This window comes from Haliotis asinina, chromosome 7 (assembly GCF_037392515.1).
Source record: "Haliotis asinina isolate JCU_RB_2024 chromosome 7, JCU_Hal_asi_v2, whole genome shotgun sequence".
Taxonomy (NCBI): Eukaryota; Metazoa; Mollusca; class Gastropoda; order Lepetellida; family Haliotidae; genus Haliotis; species Haliotis asinina.
The window spans coordinates 28,948,465-28,973,882 of NC_090286.1; the positions used below are offsets into that span (position 1 = coordinate 28,948,465).

General features: G+C 36.8%; 1 protein-coding gene across 1 annotated transcript in view; it reads left to right on the plus strand.

Moving 5' to 3' along the window:
• LOC137290663 (midnolin-like) overlaps positions 1-23,581 on the plus strand; it is a 44,590-nt gene extending 21,009 nt beyond the window's left edge. The window contains exons 2-7 of the mRNA XM_067821743.1: positions 12,934-13,021; positions 16,935-16,991; positions 17,424-17,696; positions 18,117-18,267; positions 18,811-18,981; positions 19,271-23,581. Coding sequence (XP_067677844.1) covers positions 12,934-13,021; positions 16,935-16,991; positions 17,424-17,696; positions 18,117-18,267; positions 18,811-18,981; positions 19,271-19,593 — 1,063 coding nt within the window. The 3' untranslated portion in view covers positions 19,594-23,581. The remainder of the gene's footprint in view (positions 1-12,933; positions 13,022-16,934; positions 16,992-17,423; positions 17,697-18,116; positions 18,268-18,810; positions 18,982-19,270) is intronic.
• The last annotated feature ends 1,837 nt before the right edge of the window (positions 23,582-25,418 follow it).

Genomic DNA, 25,418 nt, shown 5'->3' on the forward strand with positions numbered 1-25,418 from the left:
ACATTTGCTGATGTTTTAGAGGAACATCACATACTGTGCATGCCATTTTTACATATATTCCTCCATAAATGCCAAAATATGTTGACGTAAATCATACAGATGCACATGTCAACCATGATAGCTTACCGGTATAAGAATGTTCATTTCATCATTGGTACAAAATTCAAATATTGACAATTGGTGACACAACCAATCAACAATGCAAAACAAGCCCCACCCGTCTATTATAAACCAATCAGAAAACAGTCTTCTAGTGTGATTGTTTACTTTTGCAAATATAAAAAATGGCCAGTGAGGATATTTTAAACACACACCATATTTCCTTTTTTGAGAATTCTGTATTTGGTTTATCACAATCAAATAGGACGTAAGAGAATCGCGTAATTTTGAGTCCCTTTTGTCAAACTGTCCATGGGAAATGGCCATAGTGCTTGCAAAGCAGGCCAGACAATAGTAATTGGAAGATGTCTGCTATTGTGGAAAGGGGATGGAGAGAGAGGATGACACACGTTGCCAGAAGACACTTCCAGTGTTTAGTAGTACGCGAGTGACTCACCCATTGACCACCAGGGGGAGTAGGATCTTCGATCAAGGAGGATAATTGGTAAATTGATATTTTGGGGAACGCTTTGACGTCATAACTCGAAACAAAGAACATTAATTTGGTCGTCAGACTCACAGAGGAAGTGATGTGAGACAATTACTAGTTTGCAGTGTGCTTCATTGCGACAGGTGGTTGTGGTGTCCTTTGATGTCGATGCTGTTGTTGTTGTTGGTGGTGGTGGTGCTATTTCTGAATGATGTGACTGTTGTAACTTCTGTTTGTTGTTGTTGGTGATGTGTGTCCAGAACATCGCCTATGGACACATTGGCGACAATGTTTACTGTCTGTTGTCAGAGGTGTTGCAATGGCATAGTTATATTGCAGATGTTGTGTCGGTTCTTTGTTTATAGCAGACATTTAATGTTTGATCTGATGATGCCCAGGATCTTTTGAGTGAATTTATAATTTCACTCATTGTGTTAGAGTTCAAATAGCATACTTAACTCAGCCATAGAAAGACATTCAACAACAAAAAAAAAGATCCAAAATTACTGTCTTTTGACAATACATTGAGATATAGAATGGATACTGTGAAGTGTGAAGCCATGCACTTAAAGCAGAACCTCCACCATGATTTTGCTGGAATATTGCTAAACTACTATTGCTAAAAAGTTACTCGCTAAAGCAGAACCATAGACCAGGAAGGGCAATCAACTGTCCTATGTTCGTGATCATATGACATATGTCATGTGATAAGGTTCTCAATCATGTGACTGCTAGACATGGAAGGGGAGGGTTTTGGCATACCAGACAGTCTGACCTTTTGCCCTTATTACCCCCCAAGTGTGGTGTGTGTGTGGACAATGAAGCTGGGTCCCGTTTCACAAAACTCTTGTAAGCCTAAGATCTCGTAACTTTTCTCACAGCATTTGCACCTCCTATGTTACAGTATGCCAGGTACAAATACTACGAGAAAAGTTACGAGATCTTAGGCTTGCAAGAGTTTTGTGAAACAGACCCCTGTATTGCATGTTCATGTGTGAGTGAGTCACGTTCTTCTGTCTCCTCCAGATCAAATTCATTTGCTCATCTGTTCTAACACTCCCTCTTTCTGGCTCCCTTATCCCCACCATGTGTATCTCATTCTCTCTACCATCAGACTCCATATCCTTTGTATCGTTTTTGTTGCTCTCACCCCTTCCCCCTCACTTATCTTGCTCACTCAGCACTCTCTCCCTCCTGCTAACTATAACTCTCCACACTGCCTCTCCCCACCAGATTCTCTCACCATGTATTATCTCTACCCATCCCCTCCCTCCCCAACCGCTTCATATATCTGAACAAACTGTCCCTGCCCTTTATTCTGTCAGTCACACCTATCTAGCAATACTCTCCCCTCTTGTTATTTATGTCTTCCCTCCTGATTGGTCAGTGACCCCAAGTATCAACCCTTCCTCACCTCCCTTAAAATTTATGTCTCCCCATTTCATTCATGGACAGTCACCCTTTGTCACAACTTCCCTCCTATATGTTGTATGTCATCTTCATTCACTGACAGTCATCGCTTAGTTTTACAACATCCTCACCCACTTAAAATTGATATCTCCTGGTTTCATTCCCTGACAGTTTCCCCTTAGTAACAACCCTCATACTCCCCATATACATGTATGTGTATCTCTCCCCTACCCATGCCATTCACCGACAGTCACCACTAGCCTCACTCCTAGTCATCCCTTGATATTTTTATCTCCCTCCCCCCCCCACCCCGGTTCTCTGAAAGTCACCCCCTAGTATCTCAAACCCCGTCACCCCATGATACTATTCCTTTTTCCTCCAACAGTCACTATGGTTTCTCAGACCCTATCTCTGACTCTGACTTCTTGTTGTTGAGTTTCGGAACAATCCACCCCAGCCTTCTCCAGACCCTACCCTTTCTACCTTTCCTTCACCACCCTCACAATACTACTTTATTGTTTTCACTTCAAGATGCCTGTGACATTACATGTACAAAACAAAAAATAGGATAGGCGTTGTATTGCTGTAAAGCTGTTGAGGACATTACACGGATGGTAATGGGATACTGAATTCTTGGGGAGTGGGGGGATTCAGAAACTAACTGAGTAACTAAACAGTCACAGTATGTTTCTGTATGAAAGCTCTAACTTGAAAATGGCACAATTTTGTTGAAAAATGTTAAAAATGTCAATAAAAATTACAATTTTCATACTTAATCATCAAGCTTCAATGCCTAACAGCCTGACAGTTACAATAACCTAGGAGCTGGAATTTAAGATCCATGGATAAATTGTGGGGAAGATTCAGCTTCTCTTGTTTTCCAGACCCAGTCTAGCTGTAAATATAGTAGAAATGAATTTCATATCAAAGAAAAAATGTAAAAACATGATTCAACAAGGTGTAAAAATATCACAGTTAGTCATGCAGTGAGCTTCACTCAAGTGTGACTAAGGTTGATCACCTAGTGCAGGCGAGGCCTTCTTCATGTTAAACACCGTATCGCCCACATGCTAAACCAGAGGTTGTTAAAGCTCCTGAAACGCATTAAGTGCTCAACCCTTTCGCTCTTACATTAAATCTAGTTCATTTTTGAAATGTACTGAGAGACTTGTAGAGTTGTACATTGCATTGACTTTCAACACACCTGCCTGTTTAGTTGTTGATGGGCCAATCATGCGATGTACATTTCATCAGCTGATGTGAAGGATGACAGGTCGATTGTTCCATCACAGACTGGGTATACAAGGCCAGTGATGTGACATGTACTACACGTTATGGGACCTTTGTACTGTCAGTATCTCGTCGTTGATTTGTCAACTTTATAAACAATAGTGAAGATATGCTGTGTCATCGTCGTTGTCATCATCATCATCATCATCATCATCCTTTCCATAGACAACAGATTTGCTAAATGTCACTGATGTCAGTCCTGTCACTCGTCTTGATTCTTTTGACATTAAAAGTCATGAAACTCCCTTTTATATTTGTTATTGAAGATAAACCACACAGATTCAAACAGAAATACTCGGAATGAGTGTTTCACTGAAAAATTAATATTCAAGATATTATTTCCTTGTGAGAAATATTAGGATCCTTGATATCGTTCTTGTCTAAAGTCCTGATTGATTTTGGTTATGGAAATGAAAGTCATTATGTTATTTTAGTTCTAGGGATCATTGAGTACAGTAGATTCTTGCATTGTGAGCACTTCACAGCATAGTATCATGGGATATGATAATGGAGGGAGGAGTGTAGGGGAATGACTCTTCGATAATTATGACCACTGAATGAACTTTCATCTATAATTTGGATTAGGAAAAAAACAATCACATTTCCTGTATTAACTTTGTGAACTGAAGAACCATTTTCCATTGTGAGGTGTTTTGATCAGATAGAGTTTCTCCTGCTTTTGTTTTTAGATATTTGCTTAAAAGAATTGATCGATTTTGTTGTATTTTGAAGTATCTGTCTACTTTTTAATCAATTAGAATAGAACAGACAGCAAGAAATGAATCATTTTAATAATCTATTTTTGTCTGTGGCTTTTGGCTCCAGCTTGTCGATCTATACATGGCAAATATGAAAAAGGTATATAATTAGAGAATCTTGATTGGGATGGAGACAGGCTAGATGGATCTCGCTTCATTGAAGGACACCTAACACCTTTCCAAGTGATGAAAACACCTGTTTCATAACAGAACTCTACAAACCTTACATCTCAGCAATGCAAATACAGCGTTTTATGTTTTTTTTCATCCAGAATGAGTCAATATGATACTTGCTTGAGTTATGGAATAAGGTACAGACAAGGAGATATAGACTGTTATACCCAAGGTTGCATATGTGTATGGCAAACTTAGTCAGAGAATCATGGGATACATGTCAGCATATTTTTGCCCGGGGGCTGTGATTAAACTATGGCATATGTTTCAAGTTATGCTGTGGCTCAGGACTGGGTTTCAGCAAGGATGATTTCTGAGACATATTAATATATGGGTATTTAGTGTGCTACTGTTATTTCTGTCTTGTACATTGACATTTATGGTCTTTGGTGAGTCATAGTCTCCTGCGGTGTTCCAACACAAGACTGCTGAGAAGGTCTCAAAGAGTTGTTTTGGGGTACATTCTGTACAATTAACATTTATTGGTAACATTAGATTACAGAAGTGTAATGATCCAGCGTGGTGGGGCAACAGTACAGTAGTTTGGCACAACAGGTAGAGGGGTGCTGACAGCACAACAGTGGGATGTTGACAGTACAACAGATAGAAGTGTGTTGAGAGAGAGCGCAACAGACCAGTGGGAAGTTGACAATACAACAGATAGTGGGGTATTGAGAGAACAATGGACCAGTGAGGTGCTGACAGCACAACAAATAAAGAGACTTGGCACAATGGCATAGAAGTGCAACTTTGTACAACAAAACGATGTAGTGCCATTAAGATGTTCAATTTTGTGCAACAGGGCAGTGGGTAGAGAAAGCATACCAACTTGGCACAATAGGACAGTGTGGTTAAACAATGTAACAAGCAAAAGCACAACAACTTGTACAACATTGTACAACAACACAACGTGGTAATGGTGAAATGCTCAATTTTGCCGAACAGGGTAATGGGTAACAAAAGCACAGCAAGCAGAAGAACTTTACGCAACTGACCAGTGTGGTTAAACAAAAGTGCACAGCAAATGCACAATCACTAATGCAGTATTGTACAAGAAATCCTCAAATGCCTGGCCTGTTGACAAGCAACGTTTGAAAGCTTTAACATCCTACGTTTCTACAAACTCGAACTGTCAAAAATGCCAAACATTATTCATTACACTTTGCGTTGTTATTACATGTTTTATGTATGAATTCAGCATCGAAATGCAAGGAAACACACATCAATAACATATTTATGCTGTTTTAAAATAAACTTCCTCGTACTGAATGACTTGGTAGTGGTAATCAAATGGAAACAGGTAATAACTTTCTTATTCCCTGACTAAAAAGTACAATTATTTGAAATAAAAATGGTTTTGAAATTTGTCATGATTTAAATTGATCTTGATTCATCCTGTCACAAACATGTTTTTCTCTGAATGTCAGTTGAGGCCCACACATGGAACAGAAGTAAAGCTTAACATACGTCAGGACCTAGTGATAACTACAGATGTCTCTCCTGTCCTGTCAGAGCTCATGGCTTTGTGATATGCACCTTATATGCCTACATTGAGCAGCCAGACATATATCATTTCAATGTGGAAGCTCCTGAAATTGGATTGGCTGTTTACTTGTGAGTGATAACTTGTTCATAAGATGGCAGTTCTTCAAATTGTTTTTGAGATCAGGTTCTGATAACTGATGTCGTACGAAACATGGATGATTGGATAGACTTAAATGTACAAAGTATACAGACTAAAAGTATATAGGTTAGTAAGTGAAGGTTACAGTCGGGCCTAATCATAGGCAGTTAGTGATACATGAAGCCAGGGGAGAGGGGCAGGGACTTAGGGGCAGGGACTCATTGCACACAAATAATCAATGCTATCTTTCCATGTTTATAGTTTTATGTATTATTAAATGAAATACTGTGCCATTATGATCTGGATATTAATTCAGTTTATTCAAATGTTATATTATGGAATGGAAAAATAATGGTAGATGCATGTAAGATTTGGATCACATGTCGAAAGGTACTAGTATACTTACAATAACTGACAGCAATGAAAACTGTAGTCCCATCATTATGTGGGATCAGGAAGATCGTTTCATATTTTAGCCAATGCTATGATCTAACTAGCATGTCAGTGCATAATCTCTTGGGTTCCAGTACAGTAGGCTACCCTCACAACTAATGTTATGTTATGTCTTAATACCAGGAAGTCTTCAGATGGAATTGATGATCACGAGCCTGATTTCAACATAAATGTCAGTATGGATCTATCTTTGTGTATAGTCTGAGAAATTGTATTGAAGCCTTAGTGAAGCAAAGACCATGCGTGTTGTGAGTTAGGGTTTTGAGAATAACTGAAAGATTTTTACAAGTCACAAATGTAACTGATTAAGGCTTATTGTTTTCTACTTAGACAGTGAATATACCTAATAACAATACTGTTTCTTTGGAAGCACAACATTATTTCTGTGACAGTCAAACTATGTTGTGTTGATCAATTAAGAATATATGAATATATGTGAAATGAACTTTGATGGTTATTTCTAAACAAAGAAATGAATTTTGGATGTTCACCCATGTGACCCCTTTCCAAAAACTGACAGAATAAGTAATTAATTCATAACATATTCCTTTAACTGTTTATGAAATACCATTTCAAGATTAGTAGTTGGATCAGATTTGTATTGGAATGTAAGCAAAATATAGTGATACGATATGAGTACATGTATGTGTTCAATAAACATGGGTCATATGAGACTCCTAATTTTTAAGCTTTAAGATGGAGTAAATATTCAACATTTGAGGTTGGTACAGTTAGGTTATGAGTGAATTGTTGTTATTGAACATTCAGCGATGATGTGTCACCTTTTGTCTACTTTCAGTGGGAACTACTCAGGTGGGAAAAGAGCTATATATACTACTCACAAGAAGTAAAGGATCACCAGACTGCTTCATAGTTAATGTTGTGCCATGATCATCTGTAGTTATAGGCAACAATCAACTGATCCTGAACTTGTTTTGAGTAGTATATCTTAAACAGGCTCATTATTATTCATACTGATCAGAATTATTCACAAAGATAATTTGATTGTGATGTTCATAAAGTTGATGATTAATAGAAAAACAGCAGTGCAGTTGATTATTCCTGTTGATAATTGAGGATCAGATCAAGACAGTCCGATATTACTGCTTTTTAGGCACCTATTACCATATATTTTCTCATCCTCTTAGATGTCTGTTATTCAGCTACATTCTTCATATAATGTTATTTGTGCAAAAAACACATACTTCAAGTTTTAGAAATATCTTATTCTGAAGCATGGTTAAGAATCAGTGCAGCTGTAGTTTGTTGCGGTGTCATTTTGGATTGAAGGTTTGACAATGATTTCTTATGGTGGCTTTGCACTGTGAATATTATAGGAAGCTGTAAACAGCCCTTTGCTTGCTGTCATACTTGATCAGAATCTAAAACAGCAGGTTTTTTTCTATCAGCTCATTTCAAACAGAGTTGGGATATGTAGATGGCAACCAATTTTGTGAGATGCATTATTTCCTAGTGTGATGTGTGAAGATATAAAAAAAATGCCCCTTAACTTACTTATATTCTTAATCACAGTATGATTCACTCAGTTTGGGATGAAGGACACATGTATTACATAGCAGCTGAAAATGGTGTTCACTGGTTGAGTTGATCAGAAACTGCTGTGTAGGGAATTGATGGTGATTAATTCGATCATTCAGTTCACTGTTTTGCTTTTGTGCGTGGCACAGTTAGTTGTCAGAGCAAATGATGATGTGGAACACAGGCAATTGGTAAACTACAGATAGAACAAAAATTATATGAGGGCTGAATACTATCTGAGTTGCCTATTTTCTTTACTGGAGGAGGAGGTGGGTAGCCTAGTGGTTTATGTGTTCGCTCGTCGTGAAGATTCTGGTTTTATTCTGTATATGGGCACAATGTGTGAAGTTCATTTCTGGTATCACCTGTCATGATATCACTGGTATATTGCTAAAATGGACTTAAAACCATGCTCACTCTCTTACTCTAGACTTGTCATTCTCTGACACAGGGCTGCCTTTCACAAAGCACTAAGGTGATCACAGGTCACTAAAGTAGCCTTAGTGCAGTGTTAAAGACTGGGAATTAAGTTTAACCTTAGTGAAGGTGGCTTTGTGAAAGGAACCCCAGTTTCGACGTCAGTTCCTTATTTGGGCACAAGCAATGAGCAAAGCACTGGTTCTCATCTTGCATACATGCATGCATGCATCCAGGTGCTGTTATGTTGATGAAAGGGAAGTCAAGCACCACTTGTTATTTTATTTGATATATCTTTTGCTGTGGGTCATATTTCAAACCAAAACTACACCATGGATAGCTTTGACCTTATACCCATTTGGTTTTGAACCCACCTAGCTGAGTGATGACCAGCACACTATCCACTGGCCTAGCCCACCTTCCCTGATGGTGAGACCTTCACAGGTATTAAACATATAAATGCACTGTAAATGTCAGCCTCTAATCAAGGTCATGTTCACATGTGACGATCATATGACTGCTGTGAAGGAGTGGGTGGCTAGGGACATGAGGTGGCTCTTTGACAACTATATGTGGCAAACAGACGTCATGAAGAATACAACAGTACAACTGTGTGAAATAAAGCTCCTTCCAGCGGGGTCAAGTCTTGACTTGACTGACTAAAGTCATGTGAGCATTAGATAGGAATAGGTGGGTGGTGGAGGTTTTGTATCTCTGTTTGTGATTTGTATTGACAGACTGCATGTCCATGAACTAGGGCTTTGCTTTGCAATAGTTTTTAGAATTTGATGAATCATACAAGAAGTTATAGACTTTTCAGCTGAAACTTTGTTAATACTATGTTTCGCCACCTGTAAATACAATAGGTATTGTCACTGTTAGTTTTCATGATAGTACATAGATCTATGAAGTTTTGGATTACCTTGAAAATGGTATTTATTTCTTGAAATACTTTTTACTTTTCCGATTAGTTCTAACTTATGAGTGCACGTATAGCTGCATAGACTGTGTAGTCCCATCATGCTTTGCATTGACAAGTTATGCAGTATGAAACAAATATTTATTATCATTTAGTAGTGAACACTCATGTAAACAATGAGAAAGCACATAGTTGTAGGTTATTTAATCAGAAATACATTGCAGCAAAGAGATTGTTTATAAGACTCTGACGATATAGTTATGTTAATATGGACAGATGATAGGGAGATATACACCATATTACATTCTGATATATCTGTACTCCGTGTACAGACGTCATGCAAGTACTGGAGGTCAGCTGAGGTTGTTGACAGGGCGGTGAAGTTTGCAGATGCATTGGTGACCAAAGGTCATGCTCGGTCAATATGAGTGGGAGGCGGAGATGACCGCTGTCACCAAGGCCACTAATCAATTATACAAGCTAGTGGGCGGTGGTGTTTACATAGTAATTCATGTTTGTTTCATGGCAGCAATTTCAGATCAAAATTTGGGGTTAAAAATTGACAGTATTCCAGCACATATAAACATGTATACCCACATGCAAAGTGAGCAGGTAAAGTTATTTTGTCTAGGTTACGTCCATGTATGTGTACATACAACTTGGTAAGCATGTTTTTTGTGTACTAAGTAATCTAGCTCTAGTGCAAAGCTGTGATACATTGTATATGAAATATTCAGCTCATACAAGGATTTGTTTTTGTTCTGTCTATTTTAAAGAACATATTCAGGTACATCGGTGCAGACAGTAGCCCTCTCTTTTTGCTTTTTGATGTATTTTGTGTTTATTTTGAGGGCTGTGAAGAGTTCGTGCTTATGACGCTTATGCAAACTATTGGATATGAAGATAATGCTTTGTACCACATTAATGGTAACATCTGTGTCTTTTCTGTATCTGTAACTTGGTTTCTGCAGAATTAGACACATTGTGTAAGAGAGTTTTTCTTCCAGCAGGCAATGAATTGACAAATATTAAGCACAATAAGTGAAGCGCATCAATATGGAAAGGGAAGTAGCTCTTTCAAAAGTTTTTTCCAAGCATGACAGGGTGGCTGTTGGTAGAAGGTTAAGCATGGGACTGCACTCATGAAGGGAACATATATACATGTACATGGAGGGAATTACAAAAATCGAACAATGTCCAATGAGAAGGTACTTTGCACCCCTCAACCACCTGCCTCTGCCGTACCAGGTTAGTTGTACTTTACAACACTAATGTCGTATCATGTGTGCTTTGCTTTGTCATAAGCACGGTCAGAACAATTAGAACATAGCTGTGTTAATAATTGTGTTGGTAACATTTCAAGCATGATCTTGTGTGGGCGTGTGCACCACAGCTTGTGTAATTAATAGGACAGCTATTGATTTGTTTATGGTAACCCAGGCCACTATGAAGTAGGCCAGCTGGTGACAATGACACACAGCATGACATGTATGTAAGCTGCTGAGCATTAGGATGGGAGCTGTTCAACTATGTTATGGATATAAAAAAGATATTTGTGACAATAGGGATGACTAATACATTCCCTTAAATGATTCAGTTTGTTGATGATGGTGATGACGACTGATGTAACAATGCTTCTGCTACTAATTAGGTTGAGGCAGTAGAGTGATGATGATGATGATGATGATGATGATGATGATGATGATGATGATGACTTGTTCCTCTCCTGGTAATGTATCTCGGAAATTCACACTCCGGAGGAAATGAGGGTTACAAAAAGCTTCCTTCTCTGTGACATTTGCCCATAATGATTTTAATGCAGATAAACTGTTACTCAGACCTACTGTCAAATATTTCCTGATAATATGGAAAATGAAAAAAAGATAAAATTGCTTTCGGGGTGATTTGATGAACTAAGAGATACTTTCTCGCTGTTGCTGCTGAAGATCCTGACATGAAATTGACTCCAAACAGGAACTTTATTCAATGAATAAAGCTTATACTCCTGGCACACAAGTGAAGTAGACCGAACATACGTAGCTCTCAAAGGAAGTTATTGTACCCGTTTCCCATCATGGAATGCACCGTACAGCCTTACTTATCAGTATATCTTGATTGCAATTCAGTGGTCATATCATCAGACTGTGACATAGGTGTTACACAGAGCATGAATAATTGATGCCCATGTCAGCCAATCAGAAGTCACAACAACTAACTTCCTCATTGTCAGGAATACTTCTCCCTGGAATTCCTTGGGGTGAAATTCTAGAGAATTATTTTTAGAGCTAGATTAAGAAGATTTGGAGTCTTGTGAGATCATTTGTCCTTACATGGCACCATTGAGAGTTTTATCTTCATGTTAATGCAGAAAGATGTCTTTCTGCAGAAGTTATGAAATCTTTGTGTGTTTTGAGAAAGTTGTGTAGCATCTAATTTATGTAGCAGTATTAATTGAAATGAGATTTCTTTTTATTAATTTGATGACTCAATAAAAGCTTAACATGTAGGCAAAATTATGAAAAACAGATGTCTCCCACTGAAATTAAATATATTCTTGACTACTGATGATTTATTGATATAAGGTGCGTGCTCCCCTCCCTGTGTTGTAATACTTAACAAAGAAAAATCAAGGTTTCACAAAATTTGAATCAAGATCAACAGTGTTAAATCTTTATGAAATCATTTAGAAGTAACTCAGACTAGTAGTACCTTCTGAAGACATCCCATCCTAAGTTAGGAATGACCATTTTTATTTCTTGTTTTACGGATTTTTCTCCTCTGTAAAAATAAAAATAAAATTTCCAATCAAAGTAATATTCCTTCTACATACTCAAAGTATTTTACTTTTGGCAATGTATGAAGTGAATATGCGTCAAATTACAACCTAAAAAGTATTTTCTTGTGAGTTTAAATTTTAGCCAGTAAAAACATTAGGATTTTATTTTTTAAGTGGGGAAAATTAATTTTTATTTTTTTTCTATTCTTGAAAAAATATTGCAGGGGGATCCATAAAACAGGAAATAAATTTGGTCTGGCCTTAGGAAGGTTTATGAAACACATGTTTATTTATATTGAAATGGGTTTCTTAAGACCTCTTCAGCTATGGAGTTCCTATATTCCTAGAACTTGATCCTAGGTCCTGTTGTGAGAAGCAAGGATGTTTCCACTCACATACCTGATGTAAGCAAGCATAGGCAAGTCAGTCTGCCCTGTAATCAGCATACACGTAATCATGGTCCTCAACACTGACCTCACAGCAGTTAGTGATGTAACAGATTAATACAGGCTTTTCAAATTTGATGTCCTCTTCAGTGGGAGCACATGTACTTACAAGGAAGCAGTTTCAATGTGACACTGAGTTTTCGATATAATCCTGACCGTAGCATTAGGTACAGCCAGTCCCAGCTTGTAGTATTCCTCGGAAATAGGCGCACAGGAGGAAGTCAATTATTGCAAATTTATTTTTCCATTGACATTTTTTGCAATGATTTTTTTATACTGATAACTGATCTTGCAAGTTTGTTTGATTTTCCCATTTAAGGCCTTTACAGTTTTAGTTGGGCAAGAATACAGACTTTATTGACAGAAATTAATTTGATGATGATGATGATGATGATAATGTTTATGATTGTAGCTTAAACATGTCCAAATTGTAACCCATTCATGCATATACTTCATCCTAAAATTTCCAAAACATTCAACAAGTGATATTTCTTTTTCAAGTAAAGAAAATTTGCTTACAATTCTATTTTTGTTGCAGGATTTTGAAGGATGGAACGTTGTTTGACAACCAAGTTGTGTCAGAGAGCAGGATTACTCTGTTACCTAATATGGCAAGTGGAATGACGGTGAGTGTTTACATAACTGCGGTCAGCCATTTCATGAATGAACAGCCGCTGTAAGTAGTTAGACACTTATTTCTCTTGCACAGAATGATGGATGAAAAATCTCAGATGAGAAAGTGGACGAGGCCTTCAGCACAAACATCGGTCGTTTAAGGTTGAGAACGTTACAGAATGTAATTAGAGTCCTGTGTGAACACACATGATTCTCACATTTTTTTTCTGTGACAATGTCAGAACGGGGGAAAATCACGTTAATAACTCCACATAGAATCGTTAGTGAATTCCAAAGTAGCATCTGATTATTATACCATGCTTAGATGTGAGTGTAGGTGGGTCCAGTGTATGCATTATTGTACACAGCTGCAGGCGTAGTCAGGCATGCATATGTACATAAGTGCATGCACATGCGGAGGCATGCATGCAGTATACATTATGCTGAAAACCCCAGTGGGACCCTGTTGTGACGTTATTATTATAACCATTTTCAGGCTCATGAAAAAAGTCAACTTTGTTCATCACTATAGACAGCTAGTGGAAAAGCTTAGTTGTTAAGACGTTTGCTTGTCATGCTGACCCAGGTTTGATTCCCTACATGGGTACAGTGTGTAAAGCCCATTTCTGGTGTCCTCCATCGTGATATTGATGGAATATTTAAAAAAGCAGCATAAAACCAAACTCTTTCGTTCATCCTCATAGATGCTTGGTATTCACTAAAACTGATGCCCGTGTTGTTCAAAATATCTTTACCAACAACATAGGATAATCATGAATAATGAATCACAGAGCACCTATGTATGGAAACTATGTAAAGATTTGCAATAAAGTTCAGTGCAGTGATGACACTTTGAATGAACTCCGAGTGCTGCTCAGTCATTGTACAATGCAAATATCGTCACTTGAATAGTACCGTATGTATATTTCATGTGGGAAAATGAAAACACATGCAAGACAGACTGATTTGTCAAGTCAGAGCTCTAGGTTGTGTACATGAAAATGCCTTTACTTTGTGAAAGTACATTACCTGCTGTGCGAAACACCTGTCAGTGAAACCTATTGATTGACAGGTGATGTCTGGAATTGACAAATAGATGTGAAATAGACAATTTTGCATGTATGTCACTTATCTCAGTGACTCTACATAAATATTTTGTAAGACATGCATAAATAATGTTGATCTGATCATTCAAGTGAAGTAAATTAAACAGAACCAGAACCAATATCTTTTATGTTTGCATAATTATATTTTATATAGATAAATTATTCATTTATGTGAAACTTTAGAAATATAGTCAAAAGTTCATTTTATTGTATCAAATAATCTCCCCAAATGATATATGATTGTTAATTGTTAATGTTAATTCATAATTTTCTGCCAAAATGGAATATACATGTTCATTATTAATGATAATTAATAATTATCAAAGTTCTCCAGAAAGGAGGCAAAAAGCCCATAATTGTATCACTCCAGCTAATGTGATTGATGCGATCCATATCAACCTGCACATGGAATATATCCCACATAACTATTCAAAACAGTAGAAGTGATTGAATGACATTGACAAGATTAGAGTGTTGTATATTTCTCTGTGTACTGCATGCCCTGATTGTACCGGCTGTAAGAACAAAGCAGACTAAAACAGATCATTTTTGGATTTCACAGCTGTGTGGCAGTGACGTACATTTCCCACTATCAATAACAGATAGACTAACACATGGCTATTGTAAACGAATGGCGTGTGATACAGAGTCATCAACTCCAGTCCTTATATGGGAATATAAAGGCCGGAATGTGACCCACATCTGTGTCACTTATCACGTGTAGTGACGCGACCTTGTTATGTGGGGTCGATCTGAATAAACTAGCTGAATGCTGCACATGGTGAGAATGTTTCAGAGTGAAATTACCAGACAGGTGAAAAATATACTTCAATGTACATTTGCTGACAGCTGAAAGTAAACATATTCTGCATGTAGTGTGCGAGGATGGATGTAAATGTGTGTTGTTTTGTGTGTTTAATAAACTGTGAACAAACAAGAGTGAATTATAGGTAACTACATAAATAATACATAAAAACATGTTTTTCACTGAGAATGCTTTCTTACATTTTATGAGAATGTTTACCAAAAACGTAAACTAAATACATTCACTGAAACCTACATTTCTAAATATGTTCGTAATAACAGACAATGACAGCAACAGTGGTGTGTTATTTACTGGCTAATCGGTAATTTCATGGCTAAAAGTAAAGTTGGAAAAAGAGTTGAAGAGTTGATTGAGGGTTACGCTGTAGCTGACCGTGTGATTATATTCCCTGACACATCCATGTCAGGCTTGATGACAACACGATACATGTATTGCTGCATCCTTGCACGTGAACTGTCGACTCGCTGGTATTGTGAACTGTCGCCTCGCTGGTATTGTGAGTGTACCGCACAACAATAGGGATTATCACTTGCCAGTGCTGATTTCCTGTTCTATTCCATCCATACACAACATCAGGCTTAGGATGGTTGTGAAACTGAATGTAATATGGAAGGTGGCAAGAAATAATCAATTTTATTCCAGTTTACACCAGAAACAGTGACTTTTTGCCATTAACCTAAAACAACACTTTTTTAAAGAAATAGTTTCTTGTTTTGAAGGACTTTAGTTCTTTTATAGATCTTTGCTCACAATCACTTTTAATATCTTATTTTGACAGGTTTTATTATAATAAATTTATAATTATATTTTCATTTTTTCTGCAGAACTGTTATTGCATCTACTGTCTTTTATCAGTGATGTTTACCATAGTCCTAACATAGACTTGGTCTGAATCACACACCACCTGCATGGCTTTATGCATATAGTGTCTGCTGGGAGAGTAGAGGTTTGAGTTTGATCCCCAGCAGTATTATAGCAAAACATACCGAAAAAGTAGTACTTATTTAGAGTCAAGATAGGTGTTTGATCCTCGGCAGTGTCACACCAAAATATATTTAAAAGTACATTGAAAAAGATAGTACTTGCTGTTTCCCCAGGCAGCACATTGAGGGATTAAAACAACGACTAGTTGGGCTTGGTCAGTTTAATGTGTGTGAGAGTGGTATTTTCAACTGCTGCATATTATCTCTGTGGGCTGCCTCTATAAAACAATCAGTAGTCCAGACAAAGAAACACTACCATATGCCCACATATGAGCTGGCACATGGTTATTTAAGTGCAGTAAGATTTAATGTGGTGTTTAATTACTTTCTTCACCTGTCCTGACCTGACCTCCCCTCACCTCACCTCACCTCACCTCACCTCAGCTCCTGCAGATCACGTGACAGTTTATGTAAACCTGTCAAAAATAGTTTTTAAACAAAATAAAATATAACAATTAACAAATACATATGAATAAAACAAAACTTATTTATAACTTATTCCTACTTAAAAAACAATTGCTCAACACACATTCTCAAAACAATATACAGTCTGATAAAATGTGATATTTTATCAAATAGATTTATTACCTGTGACTGTATTGACTATGATTTGCACTTATATAATAAATCTATATTATTTCAAAACTGATATCTGAAACATGAAATTTGAGCTATATTGTGTGGTTTTCAATATAGTAGTCTGACATACAGAACCTGAAGCAAATATATCCAAAAACGCCCAGGCAAGTTTAGAAAATGTTGCAAGGCTCCTTTTCATTACATTTTGTTTTTTTATTGTGAGCTTATTTTTTTTGTAAAATATGTTCGTTTCAGATACTAGTTGTTAGTCTACCAATATGGCATTGTTAAAGGTTGCTTTCCTGATACAGGACATGTAGCAAAATCCAATGATAGGGGACATCATGGAATGTTTTCATGCCTCAAACACTGGGAAATACTGATATATTTTCCTTCAAGTTACATTCAACCATGTCTTTCTTGTTTCCAGTTTCAAAGGCCAGAAAATGGAGTCATGCAAGCACTGGAAAATCTGACTGAGTCACAAGTAAGTGGAACTTCTTCATCTGGTTAAATAGATCATAAGGCTATCAGTTATTCTTTCTTCTCATATTTGAGGTGAAATAAACCGAGCTGGCTAGAAAAACAGTTATTGTATATATGTCTCAAAAGAAATCAAGGAAGTGCTAATTTTGTTTATATGTTATAACTTATCTGTCATCCTAGTTGAGGTGCCTTAACATATTTTGAGTAGCATGAATTGTGCGGTGAATTGTCTCTAGATTGTTAAAACAGCTTTCATATGCATTTAAAGTGTCTAAAGCATTCACTCATCTCGCTCATCAAATGGGTTTGATTCCCCACATGGGTACAATGTATAAAACCCATTTCAGGTATATTGGTAAAAGTAGCGAAAACTAAACTCACTCATTATTCTATAATATAGTATGTAATATTTTGTAACAACTTTTTGTTTTAGGTAAATGATTTCCTCTCCGGCCGAGCACCACTCTTACTAGCAATGCGACTGGGTGATCACATGATGTTTGTTCAGCTTCAACTTTCGACATCACAATGTGTGAGTCGGCGATCACGTGGTCACACTACACCAACGATGTCCACACCACCAACGTCTCCGACTCACCCTGTCTTCCCTAACTCAGCTCCCATCACCCCCGCTTCGCTGGCCGAAGCGAGCCGTAATCTTTCACAGAAGTTACGAGAGCTGACACGACTTACAGGCCATGCAAAGGTATGAACTGAAAAAATATGACACCATCTGAGGTAGAATTGATCTTCAGCAGCCCATGCTTGTTTTGAGAGGCAGTTAACAGGATCTGTGGTCAGGCTTGCTGAATTGGCTGATGCTCATTACTTGCTAGGGGTGATGCTGTAGCCTGGTGGTAATAGCATTTGCTCATACCACCAAGACCCGGGTTTGATTCCCCATGTGTGTACAATATATGAAGCCCATTTCTGGTGTCCCCCAGCCCTGCTATTGCTGGAATATTGCAAAAAATGGCATAAATCTGAACTCACACACTCACTGTTACTCACTGGATTACCATATTATGATATTGATAACTAAAAGTATGCAGAATCCTTTTCTTTCATGTGTTGCCATTTAAGTTTTATTATTTTAAGAATGTATCATATTTCAAATATTTTTCAGGTTGGTGAGTCTGCCCAAGTGACTGTCTCCTCCCGAGTCCCCACTCCCTCCAATCCCATCACCACCCCGCATCCCCCTTGCTCAAGCCCTGGTGCAGTGATAGATAGCATGCATCACCTTGGACAGGGAGTGTACTCGGGAACGTTTTCAGGTAAGTTATCTCCCCTGATGCTCATATTCATTGATGTTTGAAGTTTGTTTGTGATTCATAGCCAGTGTGAGAAATTTATACAGGTCTTCTGGTCCTGGCTAGCAAAACCTCATCAGGAGCACTAAAGGATATGTTTGCAGTGATCCTTGTGGGTGCTCAGTTTTATATTGATAGTTAAGTAAATCTGTGAATGTTATTTTGGATCAAGGAAGTACAGACAGGACCGCTAATTATTGTGCAATATTCAAGTGGGAAATTTTGAAATGTTTTTCCCTTCACGATACCATAATTAAAACTTATTCATTCTATTTCATTCATTCTTTTTAATGGTACTTAAAACTTGAGTGTGATGAACAAGGGCTGGATACTTCTATGGATAGGCAACTTCTGAATGTCAATATAAGTGACATTTTGTTGTAAATTCTTTCTGCTTATATCATTACATGCTTTTCCTTCATTTATGTCATGTTAAGGTATAAATTTTTCAATGTCTCATTTTGTGTGATAATAATCAGGGCTGATGATTTGTGTTTTATCTTTCAGGAACACTTGATCCAACTTTACAAGATGTTGAAGGTCGACCTAGGAAAGATATTGCAACTATTGTACATATATTGAATGATCTGTTAGGAGCTTCACCACACCTTCATACCTGCCGCCCGTTTTTAGTTCAACATCCTACTCCTAGGCGGCACTACCACAGAGAACCCACAGGTAGGTCAAGTTCACTGTGGGTCCCATTGTTTTGATAAAACTTAGATGTTTTTTATAAAATTGCTTTTGATTAGATTCTATCATGAGTCAATTATTTCAGACAGCTGGCCAAGGTTGCCAGTATTATGTACTTAATAGAAACTGTGATCATGTTCTTATTTGTCTTTTTGAGAATATTAAGAATTTTCAACCAAACTCTTTCTTTATTCTGTGACAATTTCGACTCTACTGTGCAGTTCAACATAAAGTTTGTGATTATCAGCTAAGATGTACATTTCTCTTGTTTTAGCTATGTCTAGCTCCGTGAGTCATGGCAAGTCTGAAGACAATGCTCTTCGTGGGAAGGTCCGGCAGCTGCAGATGATGATGGAAGAGAAACGTCTGCGACGCAAGGCCAGACGTGAAATGAAGGCTCCTTACCAATGGACAAATAGCCGGTCACTCAGTGAGGATGCATCGACATACTGCCACCATGCAGCGGGCAATGCTAGAGACAATGTTCCGACTCCCTCAGCTGGCCATTCGGACACAAATAAGATGGACATCCCAGATAACATGGAGTCTTCCACGTACCGAAACCCAAACTTGGAGCAGGAGACTGTTGCAGTCTGAAAGCTTGGAGTTGATTGGTCGGTTTCAAATTTGGTTGACCTTTACCCAAATTAAGGTCAAATGCTTGGCGGCATTGTTGGATGGCCCTTGAGCCTTTGTTTGGCTTGACCTTCAAGGTCATGAGCCATAATGGGAACGTATCGTAAATGGTAGAAAGAGACTCTCCATTGATTGGTTCAAATGTCTTGACGGATCTGACAGGAAGTTAACTGCCAGGTGGATTATGGGATGGCTATGGATGCGTGGCTGACAAAAAGGCTGAGAATCTGCTGCTGGATTCCGCATCTCGGTGTATGTCATGTAACAGGAAGTGATGTCACAGGCCTGTTTGTCACATAGTCTGGTGACACGCCTCACAAAGAGGCTGTACCCTGTTATCACTGTGTAGGATTAGATCAGTGTAGTTCATATATTGACATACCTTTGTACATTGACTCGTTTTCTCATCACTTTCTGCATGGTATGGAGATTTCTTGTTTTCACTGTTTCTTTGTTGTTCTGTGATGGTGTACCTCACCTGCTTTACAGAGGGTATGTTACATGACTGCTAGCTCTCTGATTATATATGGTTATACACATGTCGATTTGTTGATAACTCGAAGACTTCATGTCAGTCTGTATGGATGTGTACTTTTGATCAATTCTTGTATATATTGATGTTTATCAGTGCTATTTATGACATATTAGCTGTATGTCAGACTCTAGAAGCAGACCTTGAGGGATGTCATACTCTAGAACCAGACCTTGAGTGATGTATTCCTCATAAAAACTAAAAAACAAATCATACAATGAACAGAAATTCCCATCAATACGCTCCATACCAGGTCAAATCAGGGAACTCAAAACAAGGAAGTATTTAGGTCTGCAAAAATACATAATTTGATATATAGAAAACACTATGGTCAGATTAAATCATTTTTATATGCCTGAGGAGAACATAAACTGTTTTCATGAATATGATTACTTCCAGAGTGAATTTTATCCATCAGTGAAGTAATCAGATTTCAAAACTGGATGTTCAAGTGTGAAAAATATTAAGTCCAGGATGCTGCTGTTTATCAACTGTTCACAATAAATAATATAACTTCATTAGGTAACATAATTACAATAATGATCTACACATACTATTAAATAGAAAAATATTCTCATTAGTTATATTTTAAATGATACAGGTGTTACTTACCACGATAATGATGGAGCAAAGAATCAAATATGGCTCGATGATGAAGGAATATTATTAGTTGTGTGGAAAACATCACTCTGTTCAATATGTACTATTATTTGTTAGCTATGTTAGCTTCATCACATTAACAGATCGAAATGTCTGTATAACAGTTATTGGTGTTTGTGCTGGCACAAATTTCAATTAGTCACTGTGACATGTAGAAAAAAATGTGTGTTTAATATTGTTAAAACAGCATTTCTTACTTTTACATTTTACACATTTTTATCTGATATTCACCTATGAAATAATGTTGTAGTGTTCATGTATTCACTGTTGTTAAAGTCTGAATAATGAGTGAATGTGAATGGATTATCAGATACAAAAAATGGAAATAATTCTTAACATATATCATACTTTAGCAACTGAATGCCATCTACTATATAAATGGTTTGGTTTCCATATTGATAGAAAGATACCAATATACAATTTCATTTGATTTGTTTTAAAAATATGAAGATAGTTTTGAGGAAAAGCTTATGTAGTAAGGGATCAGTCAATGTAATTTGTATTGAACTTTTGACATCATAATCAGCATCTCTGTAAGTATGTAGGTTTGTTTTTTTCTCAAATCTCAACAAATCCTATATAGCAACATTGTAATTAAAACTACATTTAATTTTATGAGTTAATATTCATGACTGTTCTATTGACACTTTTTCAGTACCACAGGAAAACTATGGGAAAGCTTATCACATATCCTAAGAAAACGAAATGAATGTATCAGTTTCATTATATGATGTGACTCATTTGTATGAAAAATTACCATGGAATGGTTTCTGATACAATATTTTTTAATATGTGAAAGGGACTTAGTTTTCAGTGTTCTGAGTTCAGTTAATGACTTTCTTCCACAATTAAGGAAAAGTATATGCCTGGTATTGCTTTAGTGCCCTGTGTCCCTGTTTCAGTATTTGTTGTTGCGATCCTGTTATGCACATCCACCTCGCGCCACACCACTTATGTGCCACACACAGATATGCTGTCAGTGACCAAATCCATCGAAAAATGTTATCTGTATTCTGAAAAATAGATATTTAGCATATGTGTAATGATAGAAATGCTAAAAATATACAGTGTTTTATGTTTTATAGATATACTATGTATGTCTCCAATTCCAAGCTGCAAATGAAACCTACATCAATAATACAGTAAAAGGTTGTACGTATTGCAGTGAATGAATATAATCATTTGATTATTAATCACAGTGTGAAGTATGTGCAGCCCTTTTTTATCTTGAGAATTTTTCAATGAAACAAAAATCAAAATTTAATTTACACTTCTTTGTTACTGGTGATACCGTTCATATCACATTAGTCCCTTGATTAAAATTGTGACTGTCTTTGAATACAAACTAGCACATGTGTATCTATATTATCCCCCTTTTCATACAGACAGTTTGTCAGTTCCCACAAGGTAAATCAGTGGGTGACATTTGTTTTGTTTTCTTTATTAGAAATGACATATTACAATTTTCAATCAATATTTACCTGTCTTTACAATTGCAACAGGACATGTAGTCAGGTGTGGGAAAAGGACCAGTCATTTTTCGTAGGAATGGTGGATATGATGTGTTTGATGAAGACTAAAAGACCTAATGAGTGAAAGTGAGGGGATAGTAGGGACGTTGCTCCACCCCACTGATTGTCTTTAATGACTGGTCCCAGAGATTGACTGATTTACAAATGAGTGGTGATTTTTCATATTTATTTGGTTTTATTTGTCAGCTGATCTGACATAATATTATGTGCATAAATATTTAAAACAAAATGATAATTACATCATTTTGAATCATTTTTTGCTTCATTCTGTGTTTTGTAACATTGAGCAGACTGCACTTACTTCATAGAATCGCCCGATGATATATTATACTTATACTATACTTCGCCCGATGATATATTATACTTCAGATAACCATACTGATGATATATATTTCTTATAATAGCATCATATTTGTTACAGTGATGTTGCAGCTGAAAAATGTTTCAAAACAGAGGTGACCCTATCCTTCATTTATTTTTGTTCAAATTATGTCTTTAAAAGATGTTTGTTTGAAGAAATTGAATACTTCATATTACTTCAAAAGTTATTATGACATGTATCTCAGATATTTTACATTTACTTTTGATTCTGTGTGGGATACTTTATTAAAGTTTGTTTTTCCTTCTTGGTTTTATTCAGAAGAAGGAGGAAATTATTCTTGATTAAGTTATTTCCCAGATAGATTGAAAGTAAGAAAATTCAAATCAGATCAAAGGGAATTAGACATAATGGTTGACATTATCTGTGAGTCAGTAAACATGTACAAGTTTAACATGTTTTTACACAGGTAAAGCTGTAAACCAGAGTTGTCCCCCTTCAATTAACATTGGCCTGTTCACGTTCTGATTTAAATGTTTTCAAGTGACTGCTAAATTAAAACAATCAGGTTTTTAAGACAAAGGAATGGTATATTAAATGTTTTAGTTGGTAAATAATATAGGATATTTATTACATTTCATATATAACATTACTTTCGAAAAGTTGAACATACGGTCAAACATTACAATGTTATGTGGATACTTTAAGTTGTGGGTTTTCTTTAGATCAATGTGTTTAATGAACTTATTTGTCCATTTTTAGTGAATGCTGAGAAAACTTTTTTTCTTGGAAGGTATATGTGTGTGGTTTGAATAAGGTTGGCAAATGACATGTTAATGTGATTCCCCAGTAGGAACCTTTTATATTATATTAATTTACCTAGCAATAAATATCACTCAAGCTGTATCAGATGAGTTGTCTTCTTTATGGAATTGGCTGGAGTGAGTGAGTGAATGAGTTGGTTTTACAGTACCTTTGTAGGCAAAGTGGCTGGAGTGAGTGAGTGAGTTGGTTTTACAGTACCTTTGTAGGCAAAGTGGCTGGAGTGAGTGAGTGAGTTGGTTTTACAGTACCTTTGTAGGCAAAGTGGCAATTATATCAAGGTGCATGGGACGTTTGACATTTTGGTGATGCTGATGAACCTTAAAAGGTTATTTGACAAACTGTGATTTGAAACTAGAATCATAGGTGTCTAACTACCAAAGGGACACAACTCTGCACAGTGGCCTCTAAGGTTAGTGGACTGACTGCTTGTGCCCCTTATGATTGTAATGGGGTAGCACAGCTGTTGGGGTTTTGGACTGACAAACCTCAGACCTTGGTTTGATGCCATTGTTGACATGGATGTGTCTGCTATGCTGTGGAACCAAGGTAGACCACTAAGACTAGCACTTGTCTGGCAGATGTGGATGCACTCATCAGTCACAATAACACCAGGAGCATCGGTTATACTGATATTGACATGAGAGTGTCATGATGTAACAGGAATGTGGTAGCTAGTCATAGAATAATGCTGTAGCAACATCACTGCAAGCAATGGTGTGGCACGTAAACAGCATCATAACCAGTAAAGGTATACTACGTAAACAACACTATAACCAGTAATCAGGGTAATGGTGTAACACAACAACAACATCGTAACCACTCATGATATCGTCCACAAACACCATAACCAGTGATGCTATAACACATAAACAACACCATAACAAATAATGGTATAACACAACAACATCGTTATAACCAGTAATGATATCATCCACAAACACCATAACCAGTGATGCTATAACACAAAAACAACATCGTAACCAGTAATGATATCATCCACAAACACCATAACCAGTGATGTTATAACACACAAACAACACCATAACAAATAATGGTATAACACAACAACATCGTTATAACCAGTAATGATATCATCCACAAACACCATAACCAGTGATGCTATAACACAAAAACATCATTATAACCAGTAATGGTAAAATACTTAAACAACACCATAACCAGTAATGGTATAATACATCAAGAACATCATGACTAGTAATGGTATGATGCATGATCAACACCATAACCAGTCATGGTTTAATGCATTCAGAACACAATAACCAGTAATGGTATAATGCATAAACAAAATCATAACCAGTTATGAAGTGACACTTTGGAATTACACAAGGAAACACTACAATAACCAGCAATGGAATAACAAAGAAACAACAAAATAACCAGCAATTAAATAACAAGCAAACAATACAAGATCCATCAATGGAATAACTGGGAAACAACACAATACCCAACATTGGAATAACAGGGAAACAACACAATACCCAGCAATGGAATAACAAGGAAACAACAAAATAACCAGCAATGAAATAACAAGCAAACAATACAAGATCCAGCAATGGAATAACTGGGAAACAACACAGTACCCAACATTGGAATAACAGGGAAACAACACAATACCCAGCAATGGAATAACAAGGAAACAACACAACAACCAGCAATGGAATAACAGGGAAACAACACAATACCCAGTAACAGAAACTACACCATTAAAAGATATGAAATAACACAAAAATGTTAAATACATTCAAGAGTAGATTAAACAACTTGAATCTGTTATTCATGCAATTTAAATAATGATTGAGAAAACTTTTTGTTTCTTCAATACAGGCAAAATCTGTGCCCAAAACATTATAGGCTAGATTAGCAAAATCATTACAAGCCTAGATGTATGTAAAATATT